The sequence below is a fragment of the Schistocerca serialis genome, chromosome 5 (genome assembly GCF_023864345.2).
Source record: "Schistocerca serialis cubense isolate TAMUIC-IGC-003099 chromosome 5, iqSchSeri2.2, whole genome shotgun sequence".
In the NCBI taxonomy this organism is placed as follows: domain Eukaryota; kingdom Metazoa; phylum Arthropoda; class Insecta; order Orthoptera; family Acrididae; genus Schistocerca; species Schistocerca serialis.
The window spans coordinates 60,763,440-60,782,901 of record NC_064642.1 but is presented as its reverse complement, the minus strand read 5'-3'; the positions used below and the strand labels follow the sequence as shown (position 1 = coordinate 60,782,901).

Sequence of the window (19,462 nt, the reverse complement as noted above, 5' to 3'; positions counted from 1 at the left end):
GAGATATATAAATTTCAATATTAGATATATAGAACACAGAAGATCACTTAAGTGTAACAGCCACCATTCTACATCAGAGAGCCTTATGAATATGAAACACAGGCCAAGGGACATAAACACTGACTCAGAAATTCTTAAGTGCAGCAACAGCCCTCCACAGAAACTTATAGCAAAAGAAAATTGTCACATACAAAAACCCGACAGAAAAACACACACACACACACACACACACACACACACACACACACACACACACACACCCTCAGTATATTTGCAACAGATTTACTGGACACTTTCTTGCAACTACCACTATTTAAAGCTTTGCAAAAAGATAAGACGGTCAAAAGGTGCTTTGGACTGTACATATATTATCCCATGCAATTTGTAATGACATGTGCACCTGCGATTTTCAACTTTATCTGGAACAGATGATCCAAAATATTCCACAGTTGCTAAGTCACTTGGACAGCATTGTAATCCGAGATTAAATACACTATGGTTAAAAAATCAACACATGTTTAAAGCTGGTTATGTGGGATATTTGGACCCACTCAACAAGGAAGTGTGGGGAGGGGGGGGGGGGGGTGCGGGAGGGGGAGGGGGGGGGGGTGCGGCATGCTGTAACATAGTTCCCAGCAGTGGTTGGTTGGTTGGGGAAGCAGACCAGACAGCGAGGTCATCGGCCTCATCGGATTAGGGAAGGATGGGGAAGGAAGTCGGCCGTGCCCTTTCAGAGGAACCATCTCGGCATTTGGCTGGAGTGATTTTAGGGAAATCAAAGAAAACCTAAATCAGGATGGCCGGACGCGGGATTGAACCGTCGTCCTCCCGAATGCGAGTCCAGTGTCTAACCACTGCGCCACTTCGCTCGGTCCCAGCAGTGAAAAACCAAATACCCAATGCAGTGGTATAGCTCTACGCACTGTTCCGTTCACCATGTGAGCACATGTGTAAGAGCTGATAAAACAATGGCAAACAGCTAACATGACCTAATTAACTTAGAATTGTTGTCGAAGCACTGTAATCAAATAACTGAAGTTCCACACAAACAACTGTAATTTCCTTCACGACGACAATATACAATATCCAGAGGCACATACTATGCATCTGGGGATTAAAAGCAACACAAAACCATGTTGAGGCCATTGACAAATCACATGCAGTCTACAACCTTAAGCAGTTACCAGCATTACAGTACTGTGCAAAATGAACTACAGCAGAAAATTAAAACAGATACACGAAGAAAAGAATTAAATGCAAGTTGGCAAAAGACTGCGAACGGGCCTTAATTTTCTTCAGAGTTAAACTTTTCTCAGCATAATTTTTAGTTATATACACATTGTTATCAGGAGAAAGAAAACTGGCATTCTACAGGTCAGAGCATGGAATGTCAGATCCTCTAATCGGGCAGGTAGGTTAGAAAATTTAAAAAGGGAAATGGATAAGTTAAAGTTAGATATAGTGGGAATTAGTGAAGTTCGGTAGCAGGAGGAACAAGACTTCTGGTCAGGTGAATACAGGGTTATAAATACAAAACCAATAATAACGAATAAAAAATAGGAATGCGAGTAAGCTACTACAAACAGCACAGTGAACGCATTATTGTGGCCAAGATAGATACGAAGCCCACGCCTACTACAGTAGTACAAGTTTATGTGCCAACTAGCTCCGTAGATGACAAAGAGATTGATGAAATGGATGATGAGATAAAACAAATTATTCAGATAGTGAAGGGAGACGAAAATTTAATAGTCTTGGGTGACAGGAATTCGATAGTACGAAAAGGAAGAGAAGAAAACGTAGCAGGTGAATATGGAATGGGGGTAAAGAATGAAAGAGGAAGCTGCCTGGTAGAATTTTGTGCAGAGCATAACTTAATCATAGCTAACACTTGGTTCAAGAATCATGAAAGAAGGTTGTATACATGGGAGAACCCTGGAGATACTAAAAGGTATCAGATAGATTATATAATGGTAAGACAGAGATTTAGGAACCAGGTTTTAAATTGTAAGACATTTCCTGGGGCAGATGTGGACTCTGACCACAATCTATTGGTAATGAACTGTAGATTAAAACTGAAGAAACTGCAAAAAGGTGGGAATTTAAGGAGATGGGACCTGGATAAACTGACTAAACCAGAGGTTGTACAGAGTTTCAGGGAGAGTGTAAGGGGAACAAATGGCAGGAATGGGGGAAAGAAATAAAGTAGAAGAATGGGTAGCTTTGAGAGATGAAATAGTGAAGGCAGCAGAGGATCAAGTAGGTAAAAAGAAGAGGGCTAATAGAAATACTTGGGTAACAGAAGAAATATTGAATTTAATTGATGACAGAAGAAAATATAAAAACACAGTAAATGAAGCAGGCAAAAAGGAATACAAACGTTTCAAAAACGAGATCGACAGAAAGTGCAAAATGGCTAAACAGGGATGGCTAGAGGACACATGTAAGGATGTAGAGGCGTATATCACTAGGGGTAAGATAGATACTGCCTACAGGAAAATTAAAGAGACCTATGGTGAAAAGAGAACCACTTGCATGAATATCAACAGCTCAGATGGAAACCCAGTTCTAAGCAAAGACGGGAAAGCAGAAAGGTGGTGTTCTTGTGGACAATATTATGGAAATGGAAGAGGATGTAAATGAAGATGAAATGGGAGATATGATACTGCGTGAAGAGTTTGACAGAGCACTGAAAGGCTTAAGTCGAAACAAGACCCCTGGAGTAGACAACATTCCATTAGAACTACTGATAGCCTTTTTCTACCATATAGTAAGCAATATGTATGAGACAGGCGGAATACTCAAGACTTCAAGAAGAATATAATAATTCCAATTCCACAGAAAGCAGGTATTGACAGACGTGAAAATTACCGAACTATCAGTTTAATGAGCCACGGCTGCAAAATACTAACACGAATTCTTTACAGACAAATGGAAAATCTGGTAGAAGCTGACCTCACGGAAGATCAGTTTGGATTCTGTAGAAACATTTGAACATGTGAGGCAATACTGACCCTACGACTTATCTTAGAAAATAGATTAAGGAAAAGCAAACCTACGTTCTAGCATTTGTAGACATAGAGAAAGCTTTTGACAGTGTTGACTGGAATACTCTCTTTCAAATTCTGAAGGTACCAGGGGTAAAATACAGGGAGCAAAAGGCTATTTACTATTTGTACAGAAACCAGATGGCAGTTATAAGAATCGAGGGGCATGAAAGGGAAGCAGTGGCTGGGAAGGGAGTAAGACAGGGTTGTAGCTTATCCCCGATGTTATTCAATCTGTATATTGAGCAAGCAGTAAAGGAAACAAAAGATAAATTCGGAGTAGGAATTAAAATCCATGGAGAAGAAATAAAAACTTTGAGGTTCGTCAATGACATTGTAATTCTGTCAGAGACGGCAAAGGACTTGGAAGAGCAGCTGAACGGAATGGACAGTGTCTAGAAAGGAGGATATAAGATAAACATCAACAAAAGCAAAAGGAGGATAATGGGATGTAGTCGAATTAAATCGGGTGATGCTGAGGGAATTAGATTAGGAAATGAGACGCTTAAAGTAGTAAATGAGTTGCTATTTGGGGAGCAAAATAACTGATGATGGTCGAAGTAGAGAGGATGTAAAATGTAGACTGGCAATGTCAAGGAAAGCGTTTCAGAAGAGAAATTTGGTAACATCGAGTATAGATTTACGTATCAGGAAGTCGTTTCTGAAAGTATGTGTATGGAGTGTAGCCATGTATGGAAGTGAAATGTGGACAATAAATAGTTTAGACAAGAAGGTAATAGAAGCTTTCGAAATGTGTTGCTACAGAAGAATGCTGAACTAACTAATGAGGAGGTATTGAATAGAATTGAGGAGAAGAAAAATTTGTGGCACAACTTGACTAGAAGAAGGGATGGGTTGGTAGGACATATTCTGAGGAATCAATGGATCACCAATTTAGTATTGGAGGGCAGCGTGGAGGGTAAAAATCGTAGAGGGAGACCAAGAGATGAATACACTAAACAGATTCAGAAGGATGTAGGCTGCAGTAGGTACTGGGAGATGAAGAAGCTTGCACAGGATAGAATAGCATGGAGAGCTGCATCAAACCAGTCTCTGGACTGAAGACCACAACAACAACGACAACAACAACAACAACAACAACAACACAAAAAGGAGACCAACTGATAATAGCTACAGATACTTCACAAAATGAAAACAGTTCAGTTATACCATAAAATAATGCACAACAAATCCATAAACTCATTCTATTTGCCTAAAATCACAGCCCATTCAAATTTGTCATAGACTGAGAAAAAGTTCTTGAAATGATTTAATAACAGATCATAAACAACTAACTGCACTACCTGGTGCAAGAGTACAACTGCCTGAAAGAAAACATCAAAGATTTCAGCCTTCAACATTATCTTTATATACGATTTCACTACCAAACCACCAGTCAGCATACTAATCGAGATGCACTTTGCGGATCACCTACGGTTTCTCAGCAAGATTCAGGTAAGACTCAAATTTTGTTTCCACATGGGATGTGATTTACGAAAACATCAGCAAATTGCTTATCACAACACAGACGACTGCATAGGAACATCCAACAAAGTAACAAAGTAAGTACATAAGGTGTGGCCAGAATGCCTTCCAATGCATTCTTAGTCAGCACTAGAAAAATACTTTTCATTGTGTCATAGGCTATAATACAGTTTATGTTATTGTTAACTACTGAAATGAAAATCCATTGCATGATGATTCCATTGGGACTATAAAATTGGCAATGGGTATGCTGCTTGGATACCATTAGGGCAATAATTTCTCACTAGAGGATTGATGGTTTGGCCGCAACCTCGTTTCTCTAAGCAAGTAATGTCCCGTCAAAAATTCTCTCCCTTCCTTGTTCCAAAAGTCACTAGACAGAGTTTACTATATTTTACTGGTCTGTTCTTGGGTGATATGAGGCTGTTAGTGGTGGATGCACTGTCAAATTTTCCGTACATGGTATGTACATCAGCCACAGACTCACCACTACAAAAGTCTTTACCGAGCACATTGATGTTGTTAGGTAAGATTTCAGATGGCAGCTTCCATAATACACAGTGTGATAAAACAATGTTCTCCTTTTGGTACATACAAATTAAGGAAAAAAAAAAAAATAAAAATCGCAGCTGTGGATGGGGTTTGGGAAAAAGCGTATAGTTACAAGTTAAAAAGTAAGGACAGTAAATGAAATTGTATATTACTGTATGAATGATAGATTGTCATCAATAAAAATGTTTATACTCTTGCAGCAAGTATTTATATGATGCAAATAACATAACATAACTTTTAATGTGATTATATATGATGCATTATCTCTTGGATTTAAACATACATTGCTGCAAAACAATGTTAATTTTTCCAGTAATGTTTACAAGACTATGTTTAAAGGTTAAGCCCATGGGTACTGCATCATACACAGAGGCCCGTCCAGGATTACAGACTGTTTTGGCTGGAGTATAAATAGTTTTTCTATTACAGGGAAATGACATGAAAGAAATTTCAATTTCATTAAAATTATGTACACAAAATGCCATGAAGAAACATGGAATCTGAATGCTGAAGGAACATTGATTTGGAAGCTGCAAAAGAACTTCATGCATACACAGATTATGAGGGGTGGCATGGGAGGGGAGGAGGGAGGGGAGCGAGAGGGGCAGACTGAAGACCTTCGAACAAGACCACAGAGGAAATGTCAAGCTAAGTATTCTAGAATTATTAAAATTATAATATTTTGGGGTGAAGTACTTTACAATCACACGAAGATGACTAAAAATAATGAAGCAGAAAGTAGAGCAGTGGGTGTGAAGATTGTAGATGCAAGCCAAGATGCTTTTGAATATTCAGATGCTATATCTCTGGACAAAAAACCAAATCAACGTGAAATTTTAGGCCTGATATTAAGGAAATTGGGAGTTTTAGAATCTGCAATAAGAAGTGAAATAAAAAGTAATGCTAAACACTTAGCTCAAAATTGAAAGAAATAGAATCTAGACTGGGAGGAACTGAATCCCCCATAAAGGTTAGTAATGAACAGATTAGCAATAAACTCACAGAAACAAAACTTTTTTTGGACAGTACAGCAGAAAAAAATCACTTCTGAAGATAGACTTGTTGTTAATGAAGATCTGTTAATTGAAACCGACACAAACATTTCTGTGTGTGACAACTCAATTCCGGCGCCAGCAACCGCCACTTTGAATTCCTGCCGAGTGGTGCATCTGTCGGCCACAATGACTGAGAGGGCGCTCTAGGATCGGTCATGCCTGTGCTGCTCACAGCATGTAGGTAGAACCTTCTGGAATGGGGCGACAAAACTTCTTGCTGGGACAGAGACGGCTGATGAAGAGTGGTTGCAGTCTTTGCTTTGAGGATCCGATGGACTGGTCAATATTTGGTCAACCAGAGGTTCCATGCCACTGTTGGATTGAGAGAGCATGAAGAACTTTATGAAGAGGCTCGCTGGAACTGCTGCATATCGCCATTCGCTGAACTGTGAACTCTCAACAACTTTAAACAGCCACATAGAAAAAGGTGATGTTGGTCAAGATGGCTGTTTGAAACTGTTAGCCTGTGTGGATTTGTGTGGCTGTTACAGCTGGTAAAAGTACTTTTACAGTTCACACGATTGAGTGACTTGGTTGTCGTGAAGTACGTTACTGGTGTGCATCGTGGTTATTGACTCCGTGTGGTTTTCGATGCGTGTGCTTGTCTTGACAAGAACAATATTTATAACACTTTGTTGAGTACTATGTACCCTGTTATTTATTTGATTGTTGTTGAAAAAGGTGTCATTCACATCTTGGAATGAGGGCTGTATGTGGGTAACGTTAAAGTGTGAGCTATCAATTCAAAGTAGTAACTGATGTGTCTATTGCGTAATGTGGTCATTTTAATATGATTTGTTCTGGAATACAGGACGGTGAACTATGTGCGTAAATGTAAATCTTTCATGTTAGTTGCTGGTGAGATCTGTGTGATTTCTGTCTGCCATGTTAATTAATCGGGTTCGTTCCTTATGTAAAGGTTATCTGTGGACGTTTTAAAATTGTTTATTCTAGTTGCAGGAAGGTGAACCCAGTACATCATTTGAAAGTTGTTTTGGTTTATTTCAAGTGCACTTATGTCATGCTGATTTCATGTTAATTGCCAGTGAGATTTGTGAGATTTCTGTCTGCTATGTTAGTTGACTGAATTTGTTTTTATTGAAGATTATCTGTGGGCCCTTTTAAAATTGTGTATACTAAATGCAGGAATGTGAACCCAGTATATATTTTGAAAGTTGTTTTGGTTGATTCCAAGTACATTTGTAAAGTTGGTTCATTAGCTGCTGCCTTAATATTAGTTGTTTCTTAAAGGTAAATGGGGAATGAAAGTTTGAATTCAAATTTTCCTTCCTTGCTCATTGATCTAAAAACTTGTATTAAAAAAATTGTGTGTATCGATTTTCTTGTAAGGCTAACTGCGGGTTCACCTCTTGGGTTTCCTTTAAATATTTGTGTGTAATAAAAGCATGAAACTTTGTTCATTGGACTGTAAACCCCAGCACCACCACTCCATTTCTATGTCATACTGTGGTAGAGGAAACTTGCTTGGCTAACTTTGCCATCTATGAACCTACCAGTGGCAGAAGGGAGTAATATGCCAGAACATATTTTCGTGTTGCAGGAAAGTTCCTGTAGAAAATAAATATTTTAGGATTAAAGGAGGTCACTCACTGAAAAGTGAGAGCACTGAATTGTCTATAGGCACAACACAAGATGAGCTAGAGTAAAAAAGACGACTCCCCCCCCCACACACACACACACACACACACACACAACTATGCCCCTACAGGGAGCCTGTTAAACTGACAGTACCAATGTTCTTTTGTGGCGGGTGGACTGGTTGCAATGTTGGTGGGGTGGGTGGAGGGAGAGAGATGCAGGAGACAGGGAGAGAGACTGGGGGTGGGAGGCTAATGGCTCACAGGGAGGCAGCTGGTATGCAGGCTAGGAATTCAGGAGGGAGGGATGGTAGGTACATGAGCTGGCAAGATTGTAGTGGCTGGTGGGAAGCGGCACACGCTGAAGGTGACCTAAGGATGTGAATTGGGAGGGAGTCAGGACTGAGAAAGGAATAACTGTTGGGTGGAGGGTATAGAGACAGTGGGTTACCTGAGATTGAGTCTAGGATGATTATCGGGGCAGAGTATCTGTTGTACGGACAACTCCCATCTGCATAGTTTAGAGAAGCTGGTGGTAAATGAAAGGACCCAGATGGCTCAGGCTGTGAAGCATGCACTGAAATTGAACATGTGGTGCTTATCTGCACTTTGTGCCACCAGGTGGTCAACTTCGTTCGTGACAACAGTTTGGCAATGGCCATTCATTCCAGTGGACTACTAGTTGGTAGTCACACCAACATAAAAGGTTGTGCAATGTTTGCAGTAGAGATGGCACATGACATACCGTATTTACTCGAATCTAAGCCGCACTTTTTTTCCGCTTTTTGTAATTAAAAAACCCGCCTGCGGCTTAGAATAGAGTGCAAAGTAAGCAGAAGTTCTGAAAAATGTTGGTAGGTACCGCCATAACTAACTTCAGCCATCGAATATATGTAGCGCTACACAGGCATGTTTTGCAGGCACAATAATAAATACTGGCGGCAAAACCTCTGGGTCAGTAAATAAATTTAAAAAAAGGTGGAAGACGAGCTTTTTTTCTCCGCCCCGAGTTTCGACCACTGCATTTTCATACATTATCCAACGAAGTAAATACAAATTCCGTATTGTTCATCTTCGAATGTAGCAGCATTTCAATGTACTACGAAAATCCGAATGACAAGACTGTTTGGGATGTTTGTTAATATGGCCAACTCTACATTCTGAAATTTTCCTACCTGTGAGAAGAGATGGTTGCTAATAGGAACTTTTTGAATTGTGAATCACATGCAATATTCCTTTCACCATAAGAATAATACGAATATAAACATTTTGCCATGTATTCTTTCGTGTTTGCTGCTATCTCATTTAAATCCTGTCTGCCTAATAAACTACGAAACTAGAGTGAGACAACAGCAAACGTGGAAGAATATACATATCTTGTCATGTTTATATCAGTATTATTCTTATGCCTAATAGTGATACAGTCAGAAATGAAGCATGGCAATTGATTAGATTTTTAAATCTAAGATGACCCTAATTTCTGTGCAGAATGTAAGGTACTAAAGAGGCGTCTGCAAAGATTTTCAAACGAAGAAAAATTTTCGCTAAACTCTCGTTCAGAACATCTTCTATCATACGCAGTCTATTATTTAGTTATTGCTGATCATTATCAAAGAAAGCAGCAGTGTAAGTAACAACAAATAGCAGTCTCTTGCCATTGTTTTGCTAATGAGACGATTTCTCTCTATTTCTTTTTTTTAATTGTAAGTGGCGGTAGCGCGCACAAAAGCAAGCCATGCCGCGAACGGCAACAGGCCGTAAACAGTCACTATCAGAATGTGACAAACAATGTATGACACAATACAATAATGCATTTTCAGCTTAGAGTGACGTAAACACCTACAACAAAAAGAACGACACTTATCAGATCGAAGAAAAATGAGCAATCAATTCAAACCAGACGAAGCACGTGAAAAAGGAAGGGTACTCGTATAAATACGGACAGAGCGCCTGACGCATAGCAATGGATACCTGGTAAAGCTTAACTGCTAAGCTTACGACTCTAACGAAACAACTGTAGCTGTATCGCCATTCATTCGACCTAAATTGTGTCTCATATTACAATGGACCAACTTTGTTTCGATTTGGAGGTGCGGCCTAAAACTTTTCTCTCCCCTTGAATTTCGAGTCTCGAATTTCAGGTGCGGCTTAGATTTGGGAATTTTTTTTTCCTTGATTTCGAGTCTCATTTCTCATGTGTGGCTTAGATTCGAGTAAATACGGTAGCTGCTTTCACAGGTGGCTCAGCCTCTGATTTGGTAGGGTAAGCCGGTGACAGGACTGGAGCACCAGGTACTATGTGTGTGGATTGGGCAGCTCTTGGATCTTTGTCTGGGTTGGAGTTGGGAGTGGGAATGGCAGTGGCACAAGAATGGACTAGTATGTTGCGTACATTGGGTGGGACAGAACATGACTCCAGGAGGGGTGCAAAGGATCTCTGATAGGATGTCCCTCATTTCAGGGCAGGATGAGAAAGTGGTGGCAAAGGAAATGGTTCAGTTGTTTCAGTGCAAGGTGATATTGAGTGGTGAGGAGGACACTCCTCTGTAGCTGATTCTTGGGGGTTGTGGGAGGAGTGAGGATGTTTGAGGATACGACAAGGGAAATCTTGTTTGTGGGCTACATTTAGGGGAGGGGGGGGGGGGGTGTTCTGCCTGTCTGTGAAGGCCTTCGTGACGCCCTCCGCATCACTGTAGATACATTGTCCACAGGTGGCTAGACAATAGGGGAGGGATTTTTGGTGTGGAAAGGATAGCTGCTATCAAAATGCAGTTATAGTTTATGGTCAGTAGATTTAATGAGGACAGAGGTGAGCACGGAGCCATCAGAGAGATGGATGTCATTGTCCAGGAAGTTGGCACATTGCATTTAGGACCACCAGGTGAAGCAAATGGGAATCAAGGTGTTGTGACTGTGAAGGAATGAGGATAGGATCTCTTGGCATTGAATCCAGATCATGTTGTCAATGAACCAGATGTTGGGGGTTTTGAAAGTATGGGAAAGCCCACAAAGAGGTTAGCATAGGAGTGTGCCATGCGCGAGCCCACAGTTGTGCTGCAGAGTTGTTTGTAAGTCTTCCCTATAAAGGATAAGTAGTTGTGTGTCAAAGTATAGTTAGTAAGGTGTATAAGGAATGAGGTGGTGGGTGTGGAGTTTGATGGGTGCTGGGAGAGGCAGTGTTCAATAGCGGCAAGGTCCTGGCCATGAGGGATGTTGGTGTCTAGGGAAGTTGCATCAACAGTGATAAGTAAGAATCCCAGAGATATAGAAGTAGGGATGGTGAAGTCAGTGAAGGAGGTGGTTATTATCCTTGATCCTTGGTTGGAGGTGCTAGTCAATAACAGCAGAAATTCTTTCAGTGGGAGTGCAACAGCCAGCTACAATTGGGCATCCAGGATTGTTGGGTTTGTGAATTTTGGGGAGCATGTGGAAGGCGGGTGTGCAGGGGTGTTAGGGTGAGGAGGGAGATGGACTCAGGTGAGGATTCTGGAAAGGACCTATGGATTTCAGCGGGGATTCGAGGTTACGTTGGGACTTACAGAATGGGATCACTCTGCAGAGCTTGTAGGTGGAGGAGTGAGGTAGTTGGCAGAGGGCTTCCGTCAGGTAGTCACTGCGACTCGTCATAACAGTAGTGGAGCCTTTCTCTGCAGGATGATGATGATGATTAAGTCTGGATGTTTTTTCAGGTTGTGTATGGCTGTCTTTTCTTCTGCCAAAAGGTTAGCTTCCTTCGGAAGAGATCTGGGGAAGGAAGCTGAGACCAGCATGGAGGTCAGGAATTCCTGGTAACTGACTAGTTGATGGTTAGGTGGGAGTGGAAGGGGGGGGGGGGCGGGGAGTGGACGATATGGTTGGGTGGTGGTATGAACTGGAAGAGGCAAGGTTCCATGTTGGGGTTGGTTGGCTTTGGTAGGAGAGGTTGGTGGGAAAGAAGTGTTTGCATTATAGGGATCGCAAGAACGAGAGAAGGTCTCTGAGAAGTCATTACTGTTAAATTTTGAGGTGGGGCCGAAGGTCAGGCTTTCAGACAGGACTGAAAATTCTGTGGGACTGAGGCTGTTGGTGGAGAGGCTAATCACTGTGTTCTGGGTTTTGGATTTTGTGGGGTGTTTGGGAGGGTGTTTTGGAGGATGTGGTACATTGAAGAGGTCAGCTAGGTAGGGTCCGGGTGCAGAAAAGCTGATGGTGGAGGAGAGGATCCAGATGGCCCGTGTTGTGAAGCAGCCACTGAAATGAAGTGTATTACGTTCATCTATACACTAACCACAGAGTGGTCAACCTTGCTCTTGGGCAGAGTTTGGCAATGGCCATTCATCCTGATGGACAGCTGGTTGGTCATCATACCAACATAAAAAAACTGTGCAATGATTGCAATAGAGATGGTATATGACATGGCTGCTTTCTCAGGTGGCCCAGACTCTGACGAAGTAGGATAGCTTGTGACAGGGTTGGTAAAGAAAGTGCTGGGTGAGTGGACTGGGCAAGCCTTGCGCCTGGACCTTCCACAGCACGTTGGTATTGGAAGTAGCACAGGGATAGCCTAGGATGTTATGTATGTTGTGCGGGCAATGGAACACCACTTTAGGGGAGGTGGAGAGAACTTTCAGATTTTCCTCATTTCAGAGCATGATGATAGGTAATCAAAGCCCTGACAAAGGAGATGGTTCAGTTGCTCCATTCCGAGGTGGTATTGTGGGATGAATGGGGCACTTATTTGAAGCTGGTTCTTCTGGGTGGTGGGAAGATTGGGAATGTGTGGTGAAATGGCACAGGAAATCTGTTTGTGGACTAAGTCTGGAGGAATCTAATGCATTGTGTCCGGTCAAGTAACATGGTACATGAGATCACATTGTATAACATGACAAATGCCATCATGTCATTCATAATGGCGTTATCAAATCAAGCAATATGACATAATGGATCATTGAAGTTTAGGATGTTTGCACCCCCACTCTGGGATACTTCCTATTATAGATGCACCCCCACACAAGAATACTTACCGTCATAGATACGTCCCGCTCTCTAGAAGCACATAAATGTGTCTATTTGTTCTTAAACCCCTCACTAGAGATGTAACTAGTGGGTTGGAGAAAGAAATGATTCTCTCTTTTTTTTTAATAAAAAATAAAAAAAACAGCCCCCCCCCCCCCCCCCTCTCCCAGGAAATCAAAAATACTGTCTTAGTGTCCCCCCTCAGGAAAGCTTCTTTAGCTATTGTGACTATGTAGAATTTCTTGGCATATTAACAGATCAAATTCTTGTTGGGTCTTGTGCTGTGTGAAGTTTATGATGATAATAGATGTTATGATATTTTTTGAAATTCTTCAGGCTGGAATATTTCCGTACTTATTTCATGTAAATTGTTTACAAATGAATGACAAATCATCAAAAGCATTGTCATAAAAACCCTTGTCATTTTCGTTTTCACTTAGACATTCCTCTAAAACCTCTACGAGCAGCAAAAAGAACTTGTCATTTCATGCCTACTATATTAAACATAATAATTACCATCTTTCTCTCAACACAACTGCTACAGTTTGATATCAATGTAATACAGAATTCCTTATGTAGCAATACTACGAAGCACTGATGCCCAGTACAGTCAGATTCAAGAATGGAGCGCGTGATAGCTATGAAAAATTGTGTATTTGGAGTTGAAAGGATAACAAGTGAAGTATAGTTCTCAGATAGTTTGTTGTTAATTTTGTGAACTGTCTGGCTCCTTTGTCTGTGCAGGTATTGGTCCCTCTACCTAAGGCTAGCAGTGCAACAGTAATCTTCACAGCTGTAACTGTTGTTCTATTCTATTCCAAATACAGTAACTAGGCCATTCTAAGGCAATTTTAGTGTCGCCAATTACATTCCTAACCACGGATCTTTCATAATGGGGTTTACATTGTATTTTATCCCTTATGTCAAATCTCATTCTTGCAATTGGTTAAAACAATGCAAGTAAAATTAACAACTCTCTTTAAAAATTTAATCACCATTTATGCACTGTGATGGATTGGGTTCTTGTTGGCCCTTCAATTTACTAAATTTCTTAGATTGTCTTAAGTGTACTTCTTTGCTTACTAAATGTAATAGCAGCACAGGATTTTGAACTTATTTTCACATGGATACATTTAGGAAGCACTTCAGATTTTAAACACTGGTTAAGTACATACTTTCACTATCTTGGCCATTTTTTCCCAAGGACACTGATATATAAACTACAATGTGGGGACTATGCAATTCAGTAATTTTCTGTAAAATATTGATAGGGCAAACAAGAGTACGAAGATATAATTGGAGGACTAAGATATAATTGGAGAACACTTCCTAGAGTCCTAAAACTCTATCCCTATGAGACGGCTTGATACTGCTGTCAAATGGGTGAGCAACAACACAGACTAAGCATTTCGCCTGGAGACTCAGTGACACAAACTACAGAGTATAAAATAAAATGGAATCAAGTGCAAGGAGGAAAAAAAAATAAAAAGAATTATTCTTTAACAGTTATATATTTTCAAATTGCTTACGGAACAACCTTATCCCCTTCAAAATACTATCCATTACAACCAATACATTTGTCCCACTGGTACTTCCACTGCTCAATAGATTTTTTGTAGTTATCTTTAGAAATGGCTGATACCTTCTCCCCTATTTTTTCCCTGACTTTTTCAATATTGTCAAATCAGTGTCCTTTTATGCCCCTTTTCATGCGTGGAAATAAGAAAAATGCGCATGGACCCAGGTCAGGTGAGTAAGGTACGAGGGGCAGAGGAACCACGCTATTTTTTAGCCAAAAACTGTCTAACAAAGATGGCTGTGTGTGCAGGTGCATTGTTGTGGTGGAAGAATTGGTCTCCTGTCTGCCACAAATTGGGTCTTTTTAGAAGAACACTGGTGTGCAATCTTCTCAAAACTTCCATATAAAAGGTCTGATTGGTGGTCTGACAGTCTGTAAGCACTAGCTCTACAATTTTTTCAACATTTTCGTCGATTAAGGCAGTTGACTGACCTCCAGAACGAGGTACATCAACAACTGTCATGTTGCCATTTTTAAATCGAGCAAGCCACTAGTATACTTGAGTTTTTCCGTAGCATCATCTTGGTAAGGTGTTTTCAACATTAAAACAGTTCAGCAGCATTTTTACCAACAAATTTCATAGCTGCATTTTGTTAACTTGCCATCATAAAAAACAAAGCAAGAAGAAAACAGCGCTGGCAAAAACAATCACTGCAGATGAACAGGTCGACACCACAGGCAGTACTGAACTGGCAATGAGTTGTGCTATACACGCCTGGCGACAGAAATGTGTGCTACACAAGGAAGGAGGATTGTTGTGGCACCAGTCTCGAGAAGCTCACAGCAGCCAGCCCTGGGGTGTAAAGGACAGCTATCTGCCGATGGGCAAGGCAATAATATTGACATAGCATTCCGCAGCACAGTGGTTTACCGTACTGGTGAGCTGGATTGCTACACGCAGTGGCCTAAGGCTACGCTTCATACCCAGCTACATGATGTGAACCGAACCCCTATCACAACAGGTCCAGTCAGGTAAGTATATATGCCCCCAATTAAGCCCACAGTTTCATTCCATTGGCACCATGCATTTGTCCAGTGCTGCCTCTGCAACAGCCATCAGAAGGATGTGAAGCCGAACAGCTACAGCACCTTCAATTGGCACCACCAACTTGGTGAGGCAACCTGTCTATGAACCGTTGGCCAGCCTCGACAGTTCCGGGAATCTAACCAGTATTGGTGACGTGAGGTCTCTCACCAGGTGCTATCGCTAGCCACTCTGGCCGGCCTTTGAGGGTCCCCGAGTTTGACTCAGTGCATCTGCATTTCCTTGCCAGCTTACTCGGGCCACGAGCAGAGTGGGCCAGTTTAGCCATAAGTCTGCCATGCTGTGAAATGGGCACCCATCAAGCTTCAGCAAGGCACCCGTTGTTGCTGATTGCTGTCACACTATCTCCACCCTCTGCCACTTTGGCTGACTCGCTCGCTACCACTCATCACATTCAGCACCTGGGTCACTGCCACATACTACTGTATGAAAAGCATCAAATAACAAAGAATGTTTTAATGAGTTAGCAATCAGGACTACACACTCGTCATCATACTGAAAGTTCCATCCCCACAGCCTCCCACACCTATTGTTCTGAGGGCAGAAGAGGCCATCCTGAAACAATGGTGTCAGCATAGCAATCTACACAAACACGACACCATTACAATAAAAAACATGAAATTCCTAACATCCCACTAACAAGTTAATTGCAAAAAAATGAACCATTAAAAAAGATGTCATGAAAAAAGTTTAGATGTTTTATCAAAATGTAAGGCTGAGTGGATAAGAACAAATCCAAAGGTCCTCAAGCTCTGAACTGAGGCAGGGAGGTCTACAGATTTTCAGAGGATCAAGTTCATGATTTTTCATGACTTTTATGTGGAATCTCAAAGTACAAGCATGTGTTTATTGCCTGCACTGTATACTTAAAGTATATGGAGGCAGAGCACATTCTCCCTTGCACTCCACCTCTTCTCGCAAGAAAAGCTGTTCGCTTTCCCGAGTCTCCCCACTCTATAGATGGCAAGTTACAGACCGCAAGTAGTACAAATACGGCATGGGAAAAGTTTTGGGTAGCAAGAAATCAATTTTGCTCTGAGTGTTCTTAACACCTTTAAAATGCAATTTAAATAGCAGAGACAACATTTTTGAGGGTAGCACTAGCCTGCTACTCCCAACTTCCTACTCTGTTCTAGAACCACTCCTGACTGACAAGCAAAACAAAACTCACGACCACCCACTCAATTTCAGGGCCTTGTCATTACTTTCATGGCCTGCAGACACCCTGCTCAGTCATTCCTAGGATTTTTTCTGTCAAAACCTCTGGGAAAGATTCATTATTGTGGAAAAGGCTCTGTTGTCTCACAGTTCAAAGACCACTTGAAACTGTTGATGATGCTATTACTGGACGAGGGAGTCAGTTCAACAGTTGGAGGAAGGCAAGGACATAAATGTATTCAATAAGAGCACAGCTAGTAACCTTTGTGTTGAGAACAGCTATTCTACAAAAAAAGTAACCAGAAAATAGATACTTACTTCAGCAGTAACTATGGACAATATGGGATCATGAAATGAAAGCTGTAAATAACTTTCAACACACAGTAAAATAGGATACAGTAAATTTACTTACGAAGCTCACAAAATTCTAATTAAACTTTTAATATTATTTAATCATTTATTTCACACTGAAAGTTTTGTTTCAAAGTTTCACAATTACCTGACACATGAGATGTCTCAGTTCTGAGCTGACACAGTTTTCTGACTGATTTGGGAACAAACTCAGCAAGATTGTTGTAAAATATAGTAGGAACTGGTTGGCCTGAACGAATAAATGCTGTCCTGTACTTGTTAAGAAACCAATGTGGTTCAAAGTGCTCAGCACATAAAAGAAATTTGCTCAGCTGCTCAGCAGTCTTCTCCAGTAGATCATCCCTCCCACAGTTGACAACCCACTGGCGACACCTGCAAGTACAAATAAAATTGTGACTTCAGATGTTTTTTTTTTATTTATTTATTTATTTTTTTGTTCCAGTTCATAATTATTTTGTTTGAGACAAACATTTATTTGACTAAGAACACACATCTAAGACGTGAATCTCCTTGGTTCCACATATATTGGTAGTTACTATACAACTTATATGGTTCACAAAAGTATCATTGTTATAATCAAAGTACTTTAAGTTTATTTTAAAAGGTAGTTGAAAAAGGATATGATGAATATCATGCAGGGAAAATAATGACAAGCTATACTCAGATAATGGTGTATAAGTTATTTCGTTTGTGGTGCAAAAATGAGTACTTTTAAAAGAACATTTGGTAAAATGTTAATTGATCTGGTAAAAGTCACATAGCGGATCCCTCTAGCATTTGTAGTCATTTACATGCAAGATATGTCATTATGTATCAAAATAATCTTCAGATTATGTATCAAAATAATCTTCAGGCTTTTCCACTACCTGATATGCATTTTCTGAATTTACCTTGCAGTTTTAGTTTTCATTGCAAAAAGTGCATTACCTATGGCAAACTGAAGTTCATTTGGCACGAACATAAACATTAGACAGCGCTACAGGTCAATCTGTTACCAAAACCTTTATTTGGCATTTACATTTGTTGGCTTAGTCACCCCTAAATCACTTTACTACCTTCCAACCAAACCCAGCACAGATCAGTCTGTCATCACAACCAAGATTTCATGGGGGGAGGGGGGTCCAGTGTGATATTCTAGCTCTTTATCTATCAATGTTATCATAACAGTTCTAATGTAGCACCACATTTGAAATAACTATTCTTTTTTTTCTGTGTTGTTTACTGCCCACATTTCACTTCAATGTAAGGAAGACAATTACTTGTTTTTTTGGGGGGGGGGGGGGGGGGGGGTGGAGGAGAATTTTCTTGCTAATGCAAGAATGAATTTCATGTCCTCCTTACTTCTGCCAGTTTCAGTTACTTTGCTATCTAAATACTAAAACTTGTCTATTACTTTCAGTGTCTCATTTCCCTCTGCACCACCTGACTTAATTTGACAACATGTAACACCATTTCAAATCAATTTCTATTCCTTTTAACTAATCTTAGAGGTCCTTAACTTTCTCTGAAAGAACTACAATGTGACTGGCAATCCATTAAGGTTTTATTTCTCCTCCCTGAACTTTAATGCCCTTTTCATATTTCTCCTTGGTTCCCTTACTACTTGTCCGGTATATAATTAAATGCACCACAATCCTGTTTCACGTGTTAACTTTTTCCAATTGTTCCATTCTTTTATAGATTAATTTTTGCATCCAAGATTTATTAAACTGTCAGTTTGTTCAGTAATATTCACAAAATCAACACCTGCCTTATTTGGAATGTTGTTCTTGAAATCTGAGGGTATTTAACCTGTCCCATATATTCTACATACCAGTTGGAACAATTCTATCATGGCTGTTTCTCTCAAAAAACTTAATAATTATGAAGGAATGTCATTTATTCAAGGTACTCAGGTCAAATTTAGGACTTTCAGTGCTCTATCAAATTCTTATCACAGAACTGCATCCCCCAACACAGCTTCATTCATTTCTTCTTCCATCTCTATAACACTGTCTTCAAGTTGCTTTCCCTTCTACAGTCCTTCCTTCTAAGTTTATCATCATTACACATACCACAACTCCCCATTCACTGAAATAGACTCCAAGTTCTGCTAGTTTAACTGAAATAATGAAAAATTTATCCATTAAATCTGCAGAGGCCATCTTCAGTGATCACACAATGAAATTAAAAGGTAGAAGTACTGATGTACTCAGGTATTTATTATAAAAGAACAGAGGTTTTATAATCTGTAGCTACTTGAGTTATTTATATTTGTTGCGTACCAACTGGAATTATTAAGTCTGAGAAAAAAATTGGCTACAGACAGGTGGAATATAAATGGGGGCAATGAATATCTATAGGATAAATATAAATTGCATCATTATCAAGTATAAAGATGATTTTGAAAAGTGAAAGCTATGAGCTACTGCCACAAGCAGAATACTATGATTAAAATGTCCTTTGAGAACAAATATACTTTTACAAAACAATAGTAAAATATTGTCACGTTGTAACCACAATAAACTCCAAATCTGAAAGCAAAGTCATCAATGAATTACGAGACTTCGTGCTGGAAGCACATTTATTACTGACGT

General features: G+C 40.3%; 1 protein-coding gene across 1 annotated transcript in view; it reads right to left on the bottom strand.

Moving 5' to 3' along the window:
• The window catches only part of LOC126481380 (zinc finger protein 182-like), a 152,605-nt gene that overhangs the window by 84,470 nt on the left and 48,673 nt on the right, over positions 1-19,462 (bottom strand). Inside the window, exon 2 of the mRNA XM_050105093.1 lies at positions 17,014-17,258. Coding sequence (XP_049961050.1) covers positions 17,014-17,258 — 245 coding nt within the window. The remainder of the gene's footprint in view (positions 1-17,013; positions 17,259-19,462) is intronic.